This window comes from Stegastes partitus, unplaced genomic scaffold, assembly GCF_000690725.1.
Source record: "Stegastes partitus isolate 25-593 unplaced genomic scaffold, Stegastes_partitus-1.0.2 Scaffold576, whole genome shotgun sequence".
Classification (NCBI taxonomy): Eukaryota; Metazoa; Chordata; class Actinopteri; family Pomacentridae; genus Stegastes; species Stegastes partitus.
In genome coordinates this window covers 140342-163072 of record NW_007578307.1, presented here as the reverse complement: position 1 = coordinate 163072, position 22731 = coordinate 140342, and the positions used below count along the sequence as shown (strand labels likewise).

The following is a 22731-nucleotide window of genomic DNA, read 5'->3' as shown; positions in this document are numbered from 1 at the left end:
GCCATTGGACGATCTCTTTTATTTGAGGGAGGGACTTAGCAAACGGTCATTTAATGGCTTCCATCGAGTGTCTCTACTCACTTAGTAACGCTGGGTTGCTGAATCGCCAGGCTTCATTGTAGGTCGTGTACTGCGGATGACTGTAGGGGTTCCCCGAAAACTCGCTCCCTGCAAAACACAAAAACAACAAATCAATTAGCATTTCAATGCCGCCGTCGAGCCATTAGCCCTTCGCATGCAGTCGTTTCTCGTCATTCAAAACAGGATGCAATTTGAGGGTGGAAATGATAGTCATCGATGTGCGGCCAGTCAAGCAAGTAATTTATTTCTTTTTCATTTCACTTAAGTTATGCAACACTGAACAATACAGGATGTGACACTGAAGGCGGCTTTCCCCGTCCCATTTATGGATATCTCGCCATTCTTCTTCCTCCACTATATTCCAAACCAGCCTAATAAATACAGAGTGGTAATAAACAGCTTCATGCATACATTTTTGATATGCTGCAATAAATCCTGCAGCCTTTCTTGGAGGAATTTTTTTTTTTCCAATCCGAAGCTCTTCCCCTCCACCACCACCACCACCTCCTCACTCTGGATCTCCTCAGAAATTACGTGGCAGGATGGAGGTAACGTGGAGTATGTCAGTGAGCACTGCTGTTGGTTCAACACGTTTCTTTCTTTTTATGAGACAATAAAGGCTCGATTTTATATGAAGCTGGTGAGGAATGGCTTTGCTTTAACAGTGTTTTGCGCCCGTCACTAAATCTTAGCGGTTGTGTACGAGACGAGCCGGTTGTAACACAAAACCACAAGCCATGGGATTAAGGTGCTCATCTTCCGCCGTGGTGCCACATAAGAACAAATGGAAAGTAAAAGTATGTTTGACTTGACTCTTTTCCACCCACATGGTTTAACGGTTTTATTAGCCTAAAATCCTAAAGTAAATCCGGACCGCGCTGCCACCGGCTGCTCCCACGTGTCTCTTTGTTTTTTACTGGTGGCTGTTAAACGGACTCAAGAGTGCCAAAAGAAAAAAAATATAATGGAACGCGTCTATATTTTCAAAATAGATTTGCATGACAAACGCAGATGGAAACGCTGAAATAATCTAAATCATGTTTAGAGGCACAAAATACCACAAGTATTTAATTTAAGCAGGACAAAAACATGACTTAACACCACAAAAAACTTCAAACTAGTGCAGAAAAATTAAAGATTAACATGTAAAAATCCACACAGATCACATTATCTGCAGGACAAGATGCCACCGCCGCTAAAATGAGCGATTTTACCTTCAACAAAACCTTCACAGAACCAGCTCCTCCTTGTTCCGTGACCTAATTTGCCACCAAGCTTTAATGAAATGTGTTTGCGTGTTTCGTCTGAGGGTTACCTGCTAACCGCCAGACGACAACAAACAAACAAACAAACAAATGGAAAGTAAACCCGACCTCCCTGTCTGAGATGCTAATGGAACATGTTATGGCAGCTCTTTATAACGGAGGAGAAAAAGGAAGAGTGTGTGATGGGTGATTGGTAAATGATATGCTAACACACCACACACTCCACTGGTTCCCCCCCCGCCCCGCCGCCCTCCTCCTGTCCGTCGGTGTGGTTCACATCAAAGCCTGCTGAAAACGCAGCCCGGCAAACCAAAAGCTGCATCTTTCACCCTGGTTTCCTGGCAGGGAAACGCAGGGCCTGACCTCCTCAGAGAGACAGCGATTTGAATATTTACCGGGCTCCCATGCCTCTGCCTTTTGACCCTGAACTGTTTGCTGTGAACCTGAACTGCAGGTTAAGTAGAGGAGGGGAAAGGGGATATGCTCCGGAGCGCAGAGGCCCGGGGAGGGCCGGTGCCGGCGCTGTTTGTGGAGGCCGGCGAGGACGGCCACGCGGGGAGATAATGAGCCAATAAGGGCCCGGAGAGGAGGAGAAGCAGGAAGGAAGAGCGTCCTCTCCCCTCCGTCTCTGATCACTTATTCAGCCTGTCTAATCCAATCACGCGGCTAATGCGGGGATGTGTGCGCCTCTTTTACTCCGCGGGTCAATATTCATCGCCTCCATGCATAATTTGCCACTAAAGCCTCCTCACTCTGCTCCTCAGCTCCTACACATGTTCGCGTCGAGGGCCGACACCACCTGTTAAATGGAGCCTAATGACCGATGAGGGCGGTGACGTGGACTCGGACTCACCAGGAACCATTCCGGCGAGCGTGGAGGTCGGGTAGCTGCCCTGGCCTGTGGGGGGGACGTGAGGGGGGTAACCAGGTAAGGTTGTGTTGGCCATGTCCCGACCTGCAGAGACAAAACAGAACACACACACAAGAAGAGCCGTTAAAAGGCGCTGTTGGGTTTTAAGTGGTGACCTGGACGAACCTCTGAAGCTGATCTGCTGGAAGTAAACAACCTAACAGGACGGCTTCACTGTCGGCCATAAATGTAGTGCATAATCAATGAATACAAAGTGCACAGATAGTAGCAGGTACTCAGGTCCAGACGGGTTAATTTAAATTTTCATAAATGATTTTATGAGAGGAAATCACTTTTATTGTGTTTATGTATTAAAACTATTTGGATGGAAGAACTATTAGCATCCTTAAATTAGGATGTTTTAAGTTAACATAAGCTTCCATCAGTGAAATAAAACATAAAACTAAACATACGAAGCCAAAGGAGAGGCTGCTCTGAGGTTCTTATATACATTTATGACATTTTTGTAAAGTAATTAAAGCATCTTCCCAACGTGGTAGCATCATATTTCTACACTATTCTTGTGTTTTATGTGTAAATTTCTGATCTGTGGAGTTAAAAATGGGACACTAGTGGAGCTAGAATTACACATAATGGTCTGCTTTGGCCTTTTTGTGTCCCAATCCCAACTACAAACCAACTCCTGCAGTTATACGTCCACTGTGGACATCATCTCTCCTCCTCACCACCACCACAAGTCAGTCAGCAGAGGAACTTCTACCATTTCACTGTAGCAGACACCCGAGCTGCCGGAGTCAAACGTTTCAGAGAGCGCGGTGTCACGTAAACACGCTGCTCGATACCACGACGCATCTCCGACCAGCCAACGAAAAAACTGCTGAGCAGCTGCGCAGCCGAATTCTGGTCGGATAAATACGACGTCTCCTCATTAAAGCGGCTCCAGCTTGTCTAAACCCGACCACGTAGGGCTCTTCTCTCTCCCGTCTGTAAAGGCAGAGCGGGCAGGCCCCTCCGCAGAGCGTCACTCGTCTGGCTGCAGATATTCAGCTCTGTAATTGAGAGTGACGGTTGGGCTGTCCTCGCTGGCCACAGGGACACTTGGACCGCAGCACGTAACCCCAATCTGCACAGCGGCCGGGGCAACAGAGGCCCCCGCTATATTGTCAGCTGCGAGGGCCACTTGGACTCAAAGGGAGCGTCGTCTCCCAATGGGGCTTTAATGAGGAACCGGTGGACGAAATGCACCATAACGCCACAAGACAACAGTTGTCCACGGTGGTGCTTTTACACAAGAGTCGAAACAGAGCGACCCTCTCAGGATCACCAAGAGCAGTTTAGTTATTTTTTGTTTTTCATGTGAAATCATATAGTATATATGATCGTGGAGGATTTGCTTGTGTTTTTTTATGGTTGAGGTGCTTTTGTTTCGTTTAACAGCAGCGTGGACGAGTGCATTTTTTATTTTGCAGTTCAAGATATTTACAGATGAAGCAAACTTCTCATTTCTCGTCTGGGGTTTGGACCAGAACAGCTCTCAGTTTTAAGTATCTGTAGCTCCAGCTGAGTATTTAGTCGTGCTAGGATGTGAAAAAGCAAAAAGTAGTCCAGCATAAAACGACCAAACACCAGTCTTCATGCCTCATAGAGGATGCAACACGTCTCCTACACTTCCAAGTGCAGATTTATATTTCAAATAACAGGAAAAACGAAATTGTGAAATTGAGAATGAAAAAACGAAAAAAAAAAAACGTGCACTACAGTCATATTTATGTAATTGGAGATGCTAATGCAGTAGCAAGGTTGTGAAAACGTTGGAGTCTGGTGGAGAGGCAGGGAGTCCGGCCTGGAGGTGCACCAGGCCGAGGGGGAAGAGGAGGAGGAGGAGGTGCTGGAGATGCTGGAGATGATGCAAGGTGAGGCGGGATGGTTGTTTTTCAAAATAAAATCGACAAACGTGAAAATTACAACCTCAGAAGCTGCTGTTGTGGCCTCACGGCGCTTCGGTTTAGATTCTCCTCATAGCAGGATGTAATTAAAGGTTTTTCCTCGAGTACTTTTAATTCACTCCTTTTTTTCTTCTAATACATTTCTGAAACATTTAACTGTTTACTCCATTAAATATACTTTATGGCTGTAATTACTGTGCAGTCTGAGCGTTTTACGTGATCTGCTGATAGAACATGATGCCAAAAAATGTACTAAACAGGACAAATTCAACATTAGCTCCTCCCTGATCTGCCGGCCTGCTAGCAGCAATAAAATCCTGTTTAAATGTTAAAGCAGGTCATAAAAATGCAATAATTTACCATATAAGCTGCTCCCAAAAAGGACAAGTGAGTTTTTCATACTTTTACAATTTATTTACAAGACTTCACTGATCTACTGAGATGTAATCACAAGACTTTTTCATTGTGGTATTAGTAGTTTTGCTTAAATAAATGATCTGACAACAAATTCCACCAGTTTGGTTTAAACGCAGGGCTTCAAACTCTTAGTAAAATGTGTTTTTATCTTTATGAAACACCAAAACGTGGAGCAGCTCCGGACTTATTGTTCAACTAAGGAGAGGTTTATTAAAAGTTTAGAAAATACCACAAAGCTGTAGAATATGACAGAGAAGACAAATCTAAGTGAAGTTTCCCTGACAAACGTGCTAAAGAGAATAAAACACTTCCAGTGGCGACGGCGAGTCGTCTGATAAAGAAACGATTCAATCTGATGTCGAACAACTGTTCTCTATTGTCGGCAGATCTCGGCGCTGATCGCTATATTGTATGAGCGCCTGGCGAGATGTGTCTTTTGCTTAAAGCGCTCAGACTCTGGGGCTGCCGAGTTAAAGAGCTTTACAGAGAAGAGTGAGGTCATGCCGGACCTTTCATTTATAATAAGAATTAGTTAGCCACAAGCCAGTGCACATAAGTCAAAGGGAGCCGTGGGAGTACTGTAGGTGGGGGGTCCGGCCGGGGTGAGGCCTTTGTGTACGAGTGTGTGTGTGTGTGTGTGTGTGTGTGTGTGTGTGTGTGTGGACACTGGTAACTATTGTCTAACTGTCTCGGCAACTCACTAACCCTGTCTTTTCTTCATTATTATTGCAGCAGCAGCTGATGTGGACGTACGATAGAAGTAAACACTCTGATCCCTCCATCAGCTTCTGAAGCACACACTGACCACCTGCTGGTTCTGCTGCAGCGTCTAATTCTTAAAAATACAGCAAAACAACAAAGCAATTTTCTCTCCACTTGCACCTTTTCCAGTATTGATTGTCAAACATTGATCTGATATCAGTCCTATGATCAGCATTGCTGCCCAGTAGAGGTGCACGACTTCTTAGGCTCCTAAATTCTGAGCTATCTGACATAAAAGGTTCCTAAAACAGCCATCTGAGAATTGGATAACTTCAGCGAGTCACTAAGAAGCTGTATTTACCGTGGGCCGGTCACTTCATCAATAGTGGCTCTGATACCGATCCAGTGCATCAGATCAGGGGATCAATACGTTCAACTTAACCCTCGGTGGAAACGTCAACCTTCATTCTGACCTCAGATCTCATCAATAAGACACTTTTGGGCATATTTCTTGTTTGGTGAAGCGAGTGAAAGCAGTTAAATCTGCAAAATATAAAAGAAAAAGCTGGACGATGTGGATTCTCCTAAAGGTTCGTACATGCCGGTAGAAATCATGCAAACATAAATATGCTGGAGCGTTTGCCATCGGAGCAGCCCGTGCTGGATCTTGTTTTTGTATATTCACGGATGCAGTTGGCAGTGAGTGCCAGCAGCTCTGTGACTGTTGCTTTATGTCCCCTTTAAAGCCCTCTTTCAGAGTGGCGCCGATTCCGAGAACTCTCTGTACAGCAATGATAGCCTCATTAGCTGCTTCCTAGCCTTTGTTGTTTTTACAACAGAGATGTGGGTCCAGATTCTCATTAAAAGATGGGCTTCTTTATATTGTCTGCTTCCTCTGACAGTCCCCTTAGATTGAACGCCAGCAAATCAAAGCTATTTATTTTCCCCCTGCCCTCTTTTTTTCTTTCCCCCCTCGCGAAAATCAATTCATAGATTTTTTTTTTTTTGTTGCTTTGCTGTTTACAGAACGCCTGTTGATTTCTGTCTTAATTTGAGAAGTGGCTCGTAGCTGAGCGGAGAAATATCTGACTTTAACAAACGAGAGTGACGGAAAACATCACAAAACTGTTGTACTACAAAGAGCTCCTCTAAACACCTGATTCATGAGTTTCCATCGTGGCGAGGAACACCCAGCGTTTTGCATTCGCATCGACTCAGCTCCTTAGAACCCAAACAGAACAGCGGGGTGACCTTCCCTTTATTTGGCACGCGAACAAAGTCGTTTGTGAATGACTCTTTTGCTTGCAAGAGTATTAAATTTAGCATGACAGGGACACCTTCATGTTTGCTACAACAACAACCAAAAATCTTTGACCTCCATTTTCTAGGCTATATGCAGAATGGGGCAATTTATCACAAGCCAAAAAATCTCAGCACCCTAATTAATTACAACTAAGTAAAGAATGTTTGGAGAGCCAAATTGCTTTAATTCCCCAAACGCCGGCTGAAAGTCATTCATTATCAAATGTGTGCTCAAAGGTTAGTTTGCTTTTGTGAAGACGAAATAAGCATTAATTTCGGAGCCTGCGTTTCCCCCTGTGGGGAGACACGGCGGCGGTTTGTCATGAGGCCACACATCACTGGTGGCAGGTTCGCTGTCTGATCGTTGCTCGCTGCTCACTGGACAACGGCGGGTCTCGGTACTTTTTGTGTAGTTCACCCTGAGCGCACTCACTCACCTTAATTGGATGCTAAGTGTGGGCTGCTGCATTCGCCGGGTGAAGTTTTTATTTATAAGAGTGAGGGGAAGGCATAGAGGAGTGTGCAGAGGCAGCTCCTTGAGGAGGAGGAGGAGGAGGAGGAGGAGGAGAGGTGTCATTGACTGAGGGGCTTTAAGCCTTTGGAGGCCTCCATTAACAGGCCCAGCAGGGAATATGCTTAAAGAGTCTTCAGTATGCAGCGACTGAGTGGAGACGTGTAAAACTCCCACTGAATGCTCAGGGGAATGCGCTCGCCGCTCGAAGGTGGCTCTTAAGTCTGAGGCACCGTCAAGAAAAACAGGTGGGCTCTGACTAATGTCAGGAAAATACAGAAACTCTCTATAGAAATAGTGGACAATTGGCCGTATCGAGGCCATCTCTCCATTTATTTCTCAAAATACACAGAAAAAGTTCCGAGCTCCTCCCTCCGCTATTCACAAATTCACCCACGGCTCACACTATTTGAATTTTAAGCAGTTTGAATGAACAAGAATAAGAAGCACTTGAGATGAAATCCATCTCTCGGAGGGAATTCATCAAAGAAATTACTTCCCATATCAACAATAGAAATTACCTCACAATATGCAATTGTCCTATCCACACATTCATGGAACCCTTTGGTGTTTTTATGGGGTAAGAGGGACTATTTAGCAGGTAATACAGCATTAATGTGGAGGAAAGGGAGAGAGAAAAAACTGTTTTAATGGAAGTGGCTTCTTGCCTCTGAATTTCGATGATGTGCACAATGCCCTTAAATCCCTTTCTTATTCGAGCCTGCTTTGCAGGTACTTTTGAGCCCTAATAGGATAAGCAGAGGACACAAAAGATTTCTATCTCTCAAGTCTTTCAGTTCACTGAGAATCCCGATCTCTGGCAATGAGCACTTCATGAATCATTCATTTTTAATAGATTATGCAAATTCCAGGACATAAAATCAACAAGATCAATAACTGTGGGCGTTTTAATTGGTGTTCGAAAAACATTTTAAGGATGAACATAATCTCCAGTTCTTTCCCCCGTAAAGACACAATTAATTTGAAATTGGATCTGGGCCTAAATACTGCAGATAATTTACTACTTTTTGCATGGCTTAAAATTCCTCTGGTGAGCTTATCGCTGGCAAGTAAACTGTAATACTCAGCCATTAGAGAGACCACACACCTGAATATCACCTATTATCCACACAGGCAGCCACTGAGGGAAAACCAAGCAGAGGAGCCACTAACCAAATAGTAATTACCAAGTGGAAGTCAGGGCGCTGTTTGTTCCATTAGTTTGACCTCTGCACGCCTTATATCTCTGCCTCCAGTGAGCTCTAGCAGCAGAGGAGGGCATGCAGTGAACTTATTTACTCCTACAGAAGCAGGTCATGTGCCTTCCAAACACGCCGGTATGCGCACAATCCCATCTTTCTTCCTCTACATGTCTCTTTGCACCTGTAAAAGCAGTAAGGAGAGCCTTCCTGCACAGACCATCTAAAATATCCCAGGTGCAAACAAAGCCGCCTGCACAGCCCGGCCGGCTTTCTGCGGGGCCATCGGCGCACAAAGGACAAACACACACCTTTCTTCTCAGGAGGCCTGCCTTACAGGGGAAATCTACCTCCCACATATTAATGAGAAAAGGGCCCTTTCTTTTCTCATAAGGCTGCCTGGCTATCATTTGAGAAGGAGGGCTGCTGCAATTTTCAATCACCCTGTCCTCCCCCCCTCCACACACACACACACTCACACACACACACACACACTCTCTCACACACACACACACACACACACACCCAGAACTCGTTGCCTTTGATGGCTGCTGCATAATTATATGAATTTTAATAAAAGCTCTGTATATTAATCTCAGGCCCCCCAACAGTCATCGTAAACTTTCAGTAAACTTAACCTTCTTCTCGGTAATAACGCTGCAACAACGGAACAATATTTCAATTAGCCAGGCAGTCATTAACTGTGACAAGGAGAGGAGACACAACAGAGGAGGGGGAGAGAGAGATAGGAGGGCGAAATAAATGATCATGGTGTTAGAGTTAGGCGGCAGAAATGCCAGAGCGTATTTACCGAGGCACATTACTCGTGGCTTTGAGACACACAAACTGTCTGCCGGTGAACAAATCGCAGGAGCAGCAGCAGCAGCAGCAGCAGCCAACAAGCAGTCAGTCCTGCATGGTGGCCCCCTTTCTTTTTCCTTTTTTCTTTTTTTTTTTTTTCTTTCTCCGAGACCTTGCTCTGATACACAGTCATAGTTCTGATGTGCTGACACCCAAAGGTCCTTGTCCAGCGGTGACTGAACAGCACTCCTCCCCTCCCAATCTCTCTTATCGCCCTGCTCGCTCAGCAAAAAGAAAAAAAAAAAAACACACCAAGCAGACTGAGGACAGCTGCTGGCTCTTATCGCATCATCGTACCACCTTTTCAGCTCAGAGTGAAATGGCATTAAAAAAGTCTTCACACTTAACTTTTGTTTTTTGGCCTTTATTGTCACACATGTCATTTTCGTCTCTGTCAATTTGCACAAAAGCGTTGTGTAGCGTTGACTTTCTCGCTCTTTTTGCACTGTTCCAATCCCCTCAGCTGAAGCTGTGGCCCGGCAGCATAAAGGCGTACTGTACGGCACTTGATCTTACCTACAGGGTAGCTTTGCGACACGCTGGGGCCCAGGTCTGGGTTGGCGCTAGAGGATAAACTGGGCTTGACTTCGTCCAGGCTGGAATTCAGGGCAGGGAGCGCGTACTCATTAGCCTGGGAAAAGGACAGTTGAATCATTACACAACCAAACAATACCTAGATGGAAATCCACCTTTCTCCTCCTCCATTAAGCGCTCCACACAGGCCTGTGTGAGTATAAATTTGTATGAGAGCATTGTGTGTGTGTGTGTGTGTGTGTGTGTGTTCGTGCTGCAGGGTGGCAGTTCAAGCATATCATGAATGTATTTTGGTATTGTCTGAGAGGAAGTGGGATTTTGAGATGAGTGAAAAGCCAAGGCGTCAGCTGGCCCTTTGTGCTTGACTGCAGTCCTACCCCTGATCAGCCAAGGGAGAAAGCAGTTCTGCTTTGTTACAGACACACCATGTGGCCCTGTTTGAGAAACACCATTCACCTTTTTCTTTTTTTGCCTTTTTTTGCTTTTAATTTGGAGTCTAAACCACCTTTAAATTTCATTACCTCTTATCTCTGAATAGAATCGCTTGTACAACTTGCACATTTTGTTACCTCAAAGCCGTTTTTTTTTTTTTCTTCTTCTTCTCGTTCACATGTTGGCTTAAAGGACTAGTGCACCCAAATCACAAAAAAGAACATATTTTCAGCTCCGGCAGCGTCGAGCGATTCAGCCGGCGACGCGACACTCCGACACGTCCCGCTCAGAGCAGCTCCAAGGAGGTGAATGAAATGTGTGCTGCTTTAATTTTTTAAGCATTGAGCCGATTTAGCCCAAACGAAAAGCAGCACTTTTATTTTTCTCAGTGAACAAAAGAAAAATCTGATGAAATGTAATTTAAAATCACCAGAATAGCATATTTTTAGCATAAATAAGCAAAATTCAACCTGTTTTTTTAATGATAACTTTAAGCAATCAGGAGTTTTGATGCTAAAATGTGTAAAAATGTTTTTGATTATTGATTATTTTATTATGTATGAACTGGTATCTGTATAAAGCCACTACTTCTTCATTAAGAAGTAGTTTTGGTAAAAACATGCCGAAGTCTGGACATATTTCTGAGAAGTTTCTGATCTCAACAAACAAAATGTCATCGATGGAGCAGCAGATAAAACAAAACCTCTCTTTTTGAAATTAAACTGAAGATTAAAACAAAAACAGACTCAATGGATAAATAATCCTTTCCCCAACTTCCTCTTTCATCCTCGCGTTTCCTTTTTGTAAATAAGCTTAAGGACACTGACGGCAGATGTTAGCAGGTTTTTTTTAATGAGATGAGACTTCCGGAGTCTGAGTGTTGACAACGTTTGTCCAGAGCCCGGCGTGAGTGGCTCAGTGGGCCGCGCTCCCACAGGGGGACGCCCGTGACCCCGCTCTTGTCTGCCACTATCACAGATAAACTCTAATTGTCTGCTACAACTGTTCGCCGGCACAATGTCGGATGTTTTCCTCTATTCTCGCCGGGCTTCAGACGCCAAACAGACGTTTTATCATGCAGATAAAGGGCAGGAGGGGGAAAAGCTGAAAAGATAGGCCTGAAAAGGATGACCAAATGGCTAGCAGAAGTGTGGGAGGGGTGAATCCATTGAGTTTTGCATCTCCAGAATGGCTTTTTAATGCCCCGCTACAGAACCCAGACACTGGCTAATAGGGCCACATTTTCCAGAGTGAAAAAGAAAAAACATGAGGCGGCCATAAAGGGAAAGTGCTCTGATTAATATTGCATTAAATTAAAGCTGATTTTTCTGGACTGTTCCCGGCCTCCTTTCTTTTTTTCTCACTTGCTCGCCCCCTTTTTTCTAGTCTAACCCTTTTCCCTCTGCCTTTTAATACTCTCCCTGACGCTCTTTGTGATTGCAAGTCATTTCCAATTCGTTTTGGTATTGATCTTCCAGTAGAAATCAGTTTTGTAATTAGCTGCAAATTAGGCCCTCTTCTGGAGGTGAGGCCTGTCCCACTGATTTATCACCTGCGTAATTCGCCCCGATTGGAGAGAAATTAAAATGAACTCAATTAGGTGACTGCTTTTGCTTTATGGGTCCGACTTGTAGTTTGGTGGGAGAAATTAATAGTCTCTTGTTGTTTAATAGTATAATGAAAGTAAATAAAGGTTATCCATTGTAATAAGCCCAGAGCTTTTAATAAGCGCTGGTTTGTGGCTGTCGGTTTGGCGTGGGGGTGGCTGTTTCCCCAAATGCCTCTTAATTTTTAAAATGAGGATTGATGGCAAGTGTGGTTTTAATATCAAGACTCGGAGCTGATGGAGGCTGTTTGCAGCGTTTCGTGCACGTTGGAGTAAAAGCGGCTTCCCTCGGACCGTTCAGAGGAATCCGAAAGCAAACAGCGGCTGAATAACACGGCAAAAATGAAGAAAAAATCTAGGTATCGATTAATTTCATGTTGCTTTACTGTTATTCTCAATTACAGGGGGTACGAGGAATGTGTTTTTCATCACAAAATCAATACCGTGTGGGAGTTTTCCTGGTGATCCCTCCAGCATTATACATGCTGGGACTGTAATCCGCCGCTTGGCCATCTCAGACGTTTGTTTAATTAGCTTTTGTTTCCGGATAAGGTTTGGGAATATTTGTGACAGAGGTGGGTTTTTGTTGTTGTGTGTCTGTGTGTGTGTGTGTGTTGGAATCAGCGCTGCATGCTCGGTTCTGATGCTGTGAGAGGTGGTGTGGAGGGTTGCGGTGCTACTAACCTGTTCCGGTTTGATGTGCTCCGACGTGGGGAAGACGTCAGGGTACGAGGGGCGTTCAAAGACCCGGTCCAACGCTTCCAGCTGCTGCTGGGTGAAGGCATCTGCCCTCAGGTGTTTCCGTAAACTCTCCACACTACCCTGAGAATCACTGTTTGGGCCAGAACCATCTGAACCATCTACAAGAAGAGAGAGCGACATTCGAGACACTGACCCCGGGAAGCTGGCCTTTGTTTTTTTTGTTTTTTTTTACTTCAAGCTATGCACTTTATATTCTCCTCATGTTTTGTTCCTCCTGTACCACCTCTGTGGGGGATCTGAGGAGGGACAGTAAGGGATGAAGGAGGTTTTTTTTTTCTGCACCTTAATGGCTGTAGTGAGCCACTGGCTACATCATGGAGGCTTTTCCCTGCAAACCCCCCACCACAGTATTAACACCATCATGATCTGAAAGCCCCTCTGGTAATTGATGGATTACCGTCACTTGCAAATATATACATGTTGTGGCAAGCATGTGTGCTAATGAAAGCAGCAGCTAGCCCATTACAGCGCCTTCTCATTCCAACCAGAGCATTTTTTTTCCTCCTTTTCTCTCCTTCCCCAAAAAGCCCTTTACTGATGTTCATTGAAATCAAGAGCAGCTTTTTTTTTTTTTTTTTTAAAGCACAATTTCCCTTTCACAATTCAATACTGCTTTCAATCTGTGCGAGCGTGTGGTTCCATTTGGAAACAGCGGCGGAGGACAAGAGGCTGAATAAAATTGTACAGTCTGGTTCAATCACGCTGCTCTCCAAACACAGGAATTCTCTCCTCGACTCCTGACCTGATTACTCGACTGTTGGGAGAAGGATGCCTTAGCTTTCCCCGCCGTTACTTGCGTGCGACGCTTTAAAACCTTTACAGACCATCCTTCCATGGCTCCCTCCCTTTTTTTTTTCTCTCCCTTCTTCTTCTTCTCCCCTCCATCACCACCACCTCCCTCCCTCCCTCCCTCCTGGCTGCAGTGTCTGTAGGTCTCCTCCCCGGATCCCAGAAAGCTTCAGCTCCCTTACAAATCTGTCATTCTAAATTTGCGGCAGATTATGTTCTCCCCTCAGTGGGAGAGTGGTGATATATGATATGCAAGGCCGCTATTGATTGCCTGATCTGGTGGCAAGAGGGAGCTGAAATGAACTTGAAATGAACATCATGCCTCAACTCATTGTGCGTATAATACTCTACTTAATCCCACATTTTTCTCTGCCATGGAATTCAATTGATCAATCATGTCTGTGTGATAGTACCATTTGGGAGGGTTATTGCCATTCTATTCTGCTGCTTGACCTTTTTTCCACAGGCTGAGGCCAGAGGATGAACCCGACTCTCCACAGAAGAGCCGAAGGAGCTATAAAAGAGAGTGTGAGTAGGTGTGTGTGTGTGTGTGTGTGTGTGTGTGTGTGTGTGTGTGTGTGTCTGAGCATGTGCAACTCTGCTGATAGCTGCAGAAACGTCACACAATGTGGAAGTTTGGTAACGACATCTTGTTCACTATATAGTATTTTTTTTACAGCACAGAAAAAGCATTATTTACCAGGAATGTGCAGATCTGATATGATGTCATCTGATACCAACACTGATTATTGAGGATTTCATTATATTGTGCATTAAAAAAGATTCCAACGAGCTGCATGCAGTGAGGAAAACATGCATTTTGGAGGTCGAGGTGACAGATTTGTGCATCATTTACCCTTCAAAGCATCTTTAACGTTGATGCAAAAAGAGCTTTAAGCAAGTGTCCTAAAGTCAGGTTTTTTTTTACGATTAAGCGAAAAAAGCTGCGTAGCAATAGTTGCAGTTATGATGCCAGTAAAGGTGGAAAAATGGTATCAGGAGACAATTTAGCTTTAGCTTAGCACAGCTAGGAGGCTAAAGTTAGCCTCAATCTGACCTAAATCCCAAAACAAGACGCTATGTTTGTCCAACAACAGAACTCTTCTGGCTGTAGCTTCATCGCTAACAGACGAGCGTGGCTAATCTTCACCCAAACGCTATGTCAGAAACGAACAGCAGCTCAGATTTTTTTTGTTCTTCAGGTGAATATTCGTCGTGTTTTTCTGCACAGCCACAATAAAAGCCCCTCACCTACCGCCGCCGCCGCCGCCTCATGTCACTTCATCAAACTCAATTGTTCTCTTTGCTACCAAAGCAAATAGAGTCATTAATTACTTTCCATCAGCCAGCCTGAGCCACAACACCTGATCAATACCCCCCCTACCATATTTGTCATTCACCGCCGTGGAATACACTTCCCACACACAAGACAAACCATCCTGGGTCAACGTGCACGCTCTTCCTCCCACTCAAGACCCAAGACAGTCCCATCTGCCCTCCCCGCTACTGATTCCCCCCGGCTGACAGATCAGCAGCGATCGGTGATGAAGATGACTCCGGTGACATTTAGAACGTTTGTGGAGTCGGTGTAGTTAGGATTCCTCAGGTGCATGTGGAGTTTATGCATCCTTTAAACAAGTTGGAGGCTGAAAAACGACAGCAGGAGTTTGGTTTGGGTGACGCAGCCCTGACTCCTGTGCATCAGGAGCGAGTTAGGAGGAAGAGGGATGGTTTATGTAGAGCCAGAAAAGCAACAAGCAACAACAAAACATCTGAGTTTAACACGTTTAACCATCGCTCCCTCACCGTAACCACGTACTGAAACCATGACGACCTCAACAAAGTGTTATTTTAACTCAAACCAAAAGGCCATTGTTGTGTTTTTATGCTACGTAGCGTTAAAGAAGCAGCACCAGAGAGCAAATCTGTGCTCAAGACTGAAAGAAAAAACACCACAGTTGGTATTTCCTGTAACAATTAAAAAGTCTCTACATCTTCTTATTTGTTGCAGATTTAACTAAATCTCACTCACACAGTCCTGGAAAAGCAGATAAGTTGAGTTTTTAGGGTTGTTTTTTGGCAGCTTTAACTTCACTAAAGTATGAAGAAATGCTTCAATCTGAAGATGTTTCCAGGTTCTGTTCAGCGTCTCTAAGGTGTCTACAAGCACTTATCATGTCCACAAAGTCAGACCCATTATTTGGACATTTCCAAATGTGCCCATTATGCAGCAGCGATGCTAATCTTTGACCACGGCGGCTTTTGTTGGTGCGTTACGTGCTCGTCCCGCTCCGTGGTCGTTTATTGATCACTGCTGGCATTGAGTGTATTCATCTTGACATGGGTGTGTATTAACACTCTGGTAACGAGGAGGCAGCCCCTATCAGATCAGATAACCAGCTCTACAAAGCGGACTCCTCTCTGCGGGTTTGGCACCCGGAGGTCGCGACCCCTAGCAGGAGGCTTCAGCCAACGCAAGTGCAGGGACTGAGCGACTGGCCTCCACAACAAAAACAGAACAATTATCATTAATGAAGTGTAAAGCCAGTATGAATAGTTTTGTTTTCTTCTCTCTGAAAGCCGAATAGAGGAAGAGAGCAATTTTAGAATAGAAGTCGAAACTCTTTCATGCAATGAAAATTGAGTTTCTAAGTTCCTGTTAGAGTGGAGCTGGCACCTCGAGGTCACCGAAGCCCCCCGTCAGATGAATGAGCTTCAGTCCCGCCCGGCCTGCTCCTTGTTTAAACAACATGTCAGCATACATACGCTCCCGCTCCCTCAACGCGTTGTTACGTGTTTCACAAATAATACACCTCTATAATTTCCCGCCTGATTCAATTCTTGGCTAAATGAAATCAAATTAAAACTCATTTGCGTCAAATTGGATGAACTCAGCTACATTTTGGTTTTCTAATTGAATGTTTTGATTATGTGAACATGAATGAAATACTGTCTGTTTGTTCTGCCTCACCAAAGATCTGCATCGGACGTAAAGAAAAACTTGCAAAGTAGATCGATGGGTGATTAATTGAAAAGAAATTTGATAATCAATTAATCGAACAGCCCTTTGGAATTCGACGTTCCGCTGCTTTATTGCGTTTTATATCGATGTAAATAGAAAATTTGAGGTCCAGGAGACTCTGATGGCTATTTTATAGACCGAGCATAATCGATTTCTTGCAAAAAAAAAAAAAATTGTGATTACGACTAAGATTCAGCTCGCAGAGGCTTTAGGTAATTCCACTTACTGTTGGCCATTAATTTGCCGCGATGTTCCCAGGCTTTTAAAGGCTTTATTAATCTAATTTGGAGGCTGCACTCCGGCGCTGACATTTCCCTGCACTCTCAGTTCCTGTGTTGATTCTTCCTCTCCCCCAAAACAGATGCTGATACACAGAGCAGGGTGTGACGGCGGCCCGCTCCATCACTCATCTCCATCCACACGCATCAGCTCAGTCCTCATGACGCTCAGAGATGAGAAATAATTAATTCAACAGCTACTGAAGCACAGAATCACATCCATTCTCGCTGCCACTGGCTATTGTTGTTGGCTTTTGAAATATACGATGATCATCTTATCATGAAATTTCTCTCTTGGTATTCCTCTCGTAAATCAAACAAAAAAAGAAAGAAAGAAAGAGTTGAGAATGGCTGAAATTAAGAATCATCTACCGGCCCTGATTGTGTTATTTGTGCGTGGCTCTGAAAAGGAGGACGTGTGATACGACGTTGAAAGGCCGGACACACTTCATGGACGCCGCGTGTTATCGACGGGCCTCCGTCTGCTCGGGGTCAATGCAGCTCGTTCACACGCTCGCTAATAACGCGAACAAAAACACCCGTGAAAGCAAATGTGTCCTTAAATATTCAGATGCTGTTTCCTCTTTTATGTATGTTTCAGCTTAAGCTTCTTCTCCTTTTGTCTCTCCTACAGTGTCGTTGGGGTGATGGAGGGGGGAGGCGGTGGAGCCGGGATGCAGGCCGAGGCGGCCGGCCGGCGGGTTACTTGGATGTTAATCTGTGAGGTAATAGCTTTTCTCTGCAGAATTGCAAATTCTAATATATGTCAATTTGTAAAACGTGCGGACAGCCGTGGTCACCAAAGACACCATCTCCAGGGGTCTGCCTCCCCCCTTCCTCTCTCCCACACTCTGTCCATCTGCAACAATGGCTGCCAAGTGTAACATGCTACTTTTAATTTGCAATAACACGTGACAATAGTAGATTAATGGCTCTTATGACACCTGTGTCCCTGAAGCTCCTCTCGCCGAGACCCAGTGTACATAACGTGTGTCACACTACATTATCTCTACATCCCTCCTGTAATGGGGGACCCTTTTTTAAGGGCACTGCTGACTTGGAAACTTAGGAGCTGTCTGCCTGCTTGGCAGAGAGCCACCGCCGCTGCCTAAAACAAATACTCTGGGCTGCTCAGCCAATCCATTTCGCCGGGGCTTGTGTTGCACGCCGCCTCCCCTCCCTAACCCCTCTCCCCTCCTTTCCCCTCTTTTTTTTTTTTTTTGCTTCTCTCATTTTTGTTCGTGTTTTCAACCCTTGATAATGACTGCTTGTGCCATAATAATCATGAGGCTTACCAAGTTAAATAGGGCTCAGGCAAGCTACTGTGCTGTGAGGAAATTTAATCCAAGCATTAACTGACTATAGACTACTGCCTACTGAGCGAAGGGAAATATGTCTGAATAGCAAACGGGGCATCAGTGAAACGCAGAAGAATCTGCTTTTAAAAACCCCAAAACAACAATGAAACGCTGTCACATCTGATTTCTGAGGCTTGTTGGGTTAAAAAAGAAAAGACTAACACAGAGAGTTAGCCTCGTAGCATCTGATGATTTCCATAAATGAAGGTCTTGTTTCTTCAATGTGAATGCTGCAGAAGCTAAAAGCATGAAGGTGCGCTCTTAAATAATAATACTACATGATGATATAAGGATATACACAGCTATAGGCTACATTTTCAAGTAAAAGTTCTCGTTATTTATGCGATGACGCTCTAATTCAAGTAAAATTATGTTTCTTATGGCTGCATGTCTCAGCATACACGAACAAATCTTTACAATCGGGAGTTTTAGTTCTTTAAACCCCAAACACTGTCAAACCTCTGATTTCTGAAGCTTGTTTGGATCGAAAAAAGACATTATTTTCATACATGTGTCTTAAGAAGTGAAAAAAAAGTCTAATTCGTTCAATTTAGCAGAAAGAATGAAGTTTCACGACCAAAAATAATAAAAAATGAGGCTCCATACACTGCAGGTAACGACAAACTGGAGATGCTGCCTGGATTTTTTTTTCATTATTTATGCCATGACACTCAAAGTCAGCTAAAAATACATGACTTCTGATTGTATTTGTCAATATACAGTGAATTACAAGTGGAGTTGTTGAAATGCAGTTCAATGAAACACCGAAAAAATCTGCTTTGAAGCACAAAACAGCAACGAAACACTTTAACACGTCTGATTTTAGAGCTTTGTTTGGCTTGTAAAAGGCCTGGTGCTAAGGTTATGCTAATTATTTGATCATTTCCGTACTTATGTCTTAAAAAGTAGTAAAACATCTCGTCCATTTAGTGTAAATGTCGCTGAAACTGCTTGAACGGATGCAAACGTTGAAGTTAGACCCTTTAAAATGAACACATGTAGGACTCCGTACACCACAGATCATGTGCGGCCTAAAATATCACTCAATCACATTCATATTCTGCTAAACTTATCCGTCTGGTGACTGCATTTCTCCAAAAAATCAACAAAAAACAGTGAATGATTTGACTTCCAAGCAGCGAAATCTTTGCATTCAGGAGTTTTTGTTTGGCAAAGTGCACTTTAAAAGAAGACAGCAACAGGACGAGTGTGTCTACAGGGCAGCATCCTATGTAATGTACTGTTCTTACAAACTGTGCCTTCAGGCAAGACATTGCTTTTGCAGCCGTGTGTGTGTGCGTGTGTGTGCATGTGTGTGTGTGTGCATGTGTGTGTGTGTGTGGCCGAGGCCTGAGGTTTATGTTTTGGAAAGATAAAGTATCCGTGACCCTGTGGTTCCAGGTAGGCACCAGCTGGCCGTACACAGAGTATATAAGAACCAGAAGCTCCCCCCGTCAGCTCTCAGTACAAGTCCTACCCTGACGCAAACACACACACATAAGCCTGCGCACACATCTACACACACACACACACACACATCTACACACACACACCCACACAGCTTTCTTCTCTTTCATCGTAATGCTGGCCGAGCACCTAAATCACAGAAATGGCAGCACATCAGGGGAATCATTTGAGACTGAATAGCCGTAGAAACATGGCGCTGTCACCTGGAAGACCTCCACAAAACAGGCCAGCTCTCCTTCTCACACACACACACACACTCACACTCACACACACACTCACACACCTTATTCCTCTCCATGCCCTTTAATACCTCTTTGCCCTTCAGTAGCAATCTGCATAGAAATGTGTGCATTCTATCATTCAGTGACTAGACATTACACCCCGGCTAATATGAGAGGTCCTCGAACGAGTGGAAATGAAGCCCCCCGTTCGAAAATACCAGACGTTTGCATTATGCCTCTGCGATTGCATCTCTTACAGGGAAAGACTTGATTATGTCATTTGCCATGTCCACGTCATGCTGGTTTTTATATCTTTGCCAGGAAATCTACCTCTGACAGGTCATTAGTCATCCCCTCCCTCCCCGCACGCACATAAAACATCAATTCCACTCGATATCCCCGCAAACCCCCGCGCTTCCCCACAAAACGCCAGAACAAAGAAGACGCTATGTAAACTGCTGCCGTGCTCTGATTAGCTCTCATTCCGGAGCTACTGCGGAAATAAGGCACTCATTCCCCACCCTGTTTGAGATAACTGCCCCCTTTTTTTTTTTTCTTCTTCTTCTTTTTTTTTTGGCGAGCATCATCCCTCCGTACGCGAGTGCATCTGTTTAGCTATTCTCATCAGCTTCTTATGTAGTGACATTAAGGACGCCTATTGCTTACAGAACCAATAATCTATATCGCCTCAGGCCCCCCTTTACATCCACTAACCTACGACTTCAGCAGCAGGAGTGGAGCCACTTTTGTTGGAAGTGGAGGAGGGTGGAGGGGGAGGAGGATGAAGAAAAAAAAAAAAGAAAAAGAAAGAAGCCCTCCACAGAGCTATAGCGGCTTTCTTGACTGACCTGGGTGGTTGGCTACATCATCTTGACATGTAATTATCTAAAGCCCTTTAATCACTTCCATAAAGATTAATTGCAGGAGACAACAGCGGAGGTCGTGTCTTCAAATCAAAAGACTCCTTGGCAGGTTGACACAGCGGTGTAACAGAGTTCAGACTTAGGTGTTTTATAAGGGTCATCTGCTGGAGCCGGAGCAGGTTTTTAATGCTGTAATTGCAACTTCAGCAAAGAGGGTTTTATAGCATTAAAGCTGCAAAGAACTCCATTTAATTTCTTTTTTTTTAAGACATTCTCATCTGAGCTATTTTCCCTCAAAGCATCAAAAGACCAAAAACCTCTCTTACCTTCATCTCTTTTCCTCTTTTCGCCGTTGGATCGTGGAATACCCAGAATCCCGTTGATGGAGTAGGATCCTGCCGGGTCGTTGGAGGCGCTGGTTACAGGCGGAGACGCTGTGCTTGGTACTAGGACAGAAGAAAAAACACACGTATGTTATGATGTGTGCCGACTCCCACGTACACGCCGGTGCTGATGCTGCGAGCGTTACCGATTGTGTGGCCCGGCGTCGACAGAGACGTCCCATCCGGAGACGGGTGGAAGGGCTGCTGGACTTTAGTTCGGATGATCCTGAGGAACAAAAGGGAAAGTAGATGTCACCGGTGGCGCTTCTCGATTCATCTCGATTTCCCCCCCATCCCCACCCCGGTTAATTTCAGCCTGCTGCGTGGAGATATGGTGGGATTAAGATATCAAACGTAAGTCATACGCGAGGAGGGATCTGGTCAGTGCTTCTACCTTAAAGGTGAGGTCTGGAGAAAAGTCTTCATTGCACTTTTGGTCTGAGTGATCTTGCAAACAAAGCATGAAATCACATCAATTCACCTCAATGATCGGCTTCACTGACTCTACCTGGCCCACACTAATCAGCTCCCCCTCTCTCCCCCTCTCTCCCTCCCTGCCTCCCCCACCGTGCAGGGGGGTTTCACAGAGGCCCCATCGCAGCACCTATAGCAGCTTCCCCAGATCAAACATCTCTGTAGAACCGGTGGCCCCCATGTGCCAGCGCGGATGAGGTTGTATTGATCGGGGCTTGGGGAGAAAAAGTTGGGGATTAGTCACACGGGCAAACAGATGCAAATAGAAAGCTATAAATTATATGTGACAGGAAAGCAATAGTTCCTTATTGCCTTGCACAAGCTTACGCCAGCATTAGATTCCTTTAATCTGAATGGCACTTGGGGAGAAAGGGAGCTGTCACAATAATTTGTAAACTTTAAAACTATTCATCATGTGAGAGCCATTTAAGAGCACTGGAGGCCGAGGTCGGCTGAGGACCGATGCAGCCTCTTTTTTTTTTTTTTTGCATATTTTATTTAACGATGATGAGATTATAATTCTGTAAAAATAAAATAAAAACACTCCTCTCCTTTTATCCAGAAACACATCAGGTGTTTTGGGTATTGATGGAGCCAGGAGGCTTCAGAGGAATAAATCCAACACTGTCACAAATAATAATAATAATATACAAAAAAAACTCCCCTTGGAGGCAAAGCTACCCAACAACAAGGCTTTCCACAGAGCGCATATTGACGTTTTAATTTTTTTCACTTCTCCCCATAACAGTTATTCGACCCCTTGACTTGTGTGTGCTACATAAATTCAAAGACTTTATTTGGTATCCATGTTCTTCATATTGAATAAGCAATTTGGGAGAATGAATTAATGACCTGGCTGTTGCTGAAAATCCCCTGAAGAGATATTAAAATTGCTTTACTTCTGAATCAATACTATCGAGCGCCATTGAGGACCCCCCACCTCCCCCCTTCTTTCCCTGTGTTTTTTTTTTTCCACGTCTAGCAGCGAGGCAGCGTTACTTGTTGGTTGTGGTGGCCCTGACGCGGCGCTCTACAACACTATCTCTGTAGCATTTAATAATGCATGCAGGCGAAAGGTGTTTAAATCAAGCATCCTCTTTTGTCAACAGTCCTGAGGTCAGACTGTCTGCCACAGAAACCCACAACTGGCCCCAGCCTGAACCACCCAACTGGAAAAGACTTTGGCTCCAGCCTTTTTTCTTTTTTTCTTTTTTCTTTCTGGGTCTTAACTGGGAAAGCCCCGTCTGAGCACCTGGAGTGAAAACTTTTCTTGTTGTTTATTTTAAACACAGAAATCAGTGCTGCTGGTGATTTTTAAAGAAGCATCACATGATCTGAAATCAACTGATTGAACCACTAAAGATGCTCTGATTGATTTTTTTTTTTT

At 44.4% G+C, this 22731-nt stretch overlaps 1 protein-coding gene across 1 annotated transcript in view; it reads right to left on the bottom strand.

The window, feature by feature from the left end:
• Positions 1–22731, bottom strand: part of LOC103362458 (paired box protein Pax-2a-like) — a 28697-nt gene that overhangs the window by 1994 nt on the left and 3972 nt on the right. Inside the window, exons 5-11 of the mRNA XM_008288818.1 lie at positions 21017–21096; positions 20814–20933; positions 12412–12587; positions 9672–9786; positions 5651–5656; positions 2200–2301; positions 82–168 (exon numbers count right to left, since the gene is read on the bottom strand). Coding sequence (XP_008287040.1) covers positions 82–168; positions 2200–2301; positions 5651–5656; positions 9672–9786; positions 12412–12587; positions 20814–20933; positions 21017–21096 — 686 coding nt within the window. The remainder of the gene's footprint in view (positions 1–81; positions 169–2199; positions 2302–5650; positions 5657–9671; positions 9787–12411; positions 12588–20813; positions 20934–21016; positions 21097–22731) is intronic.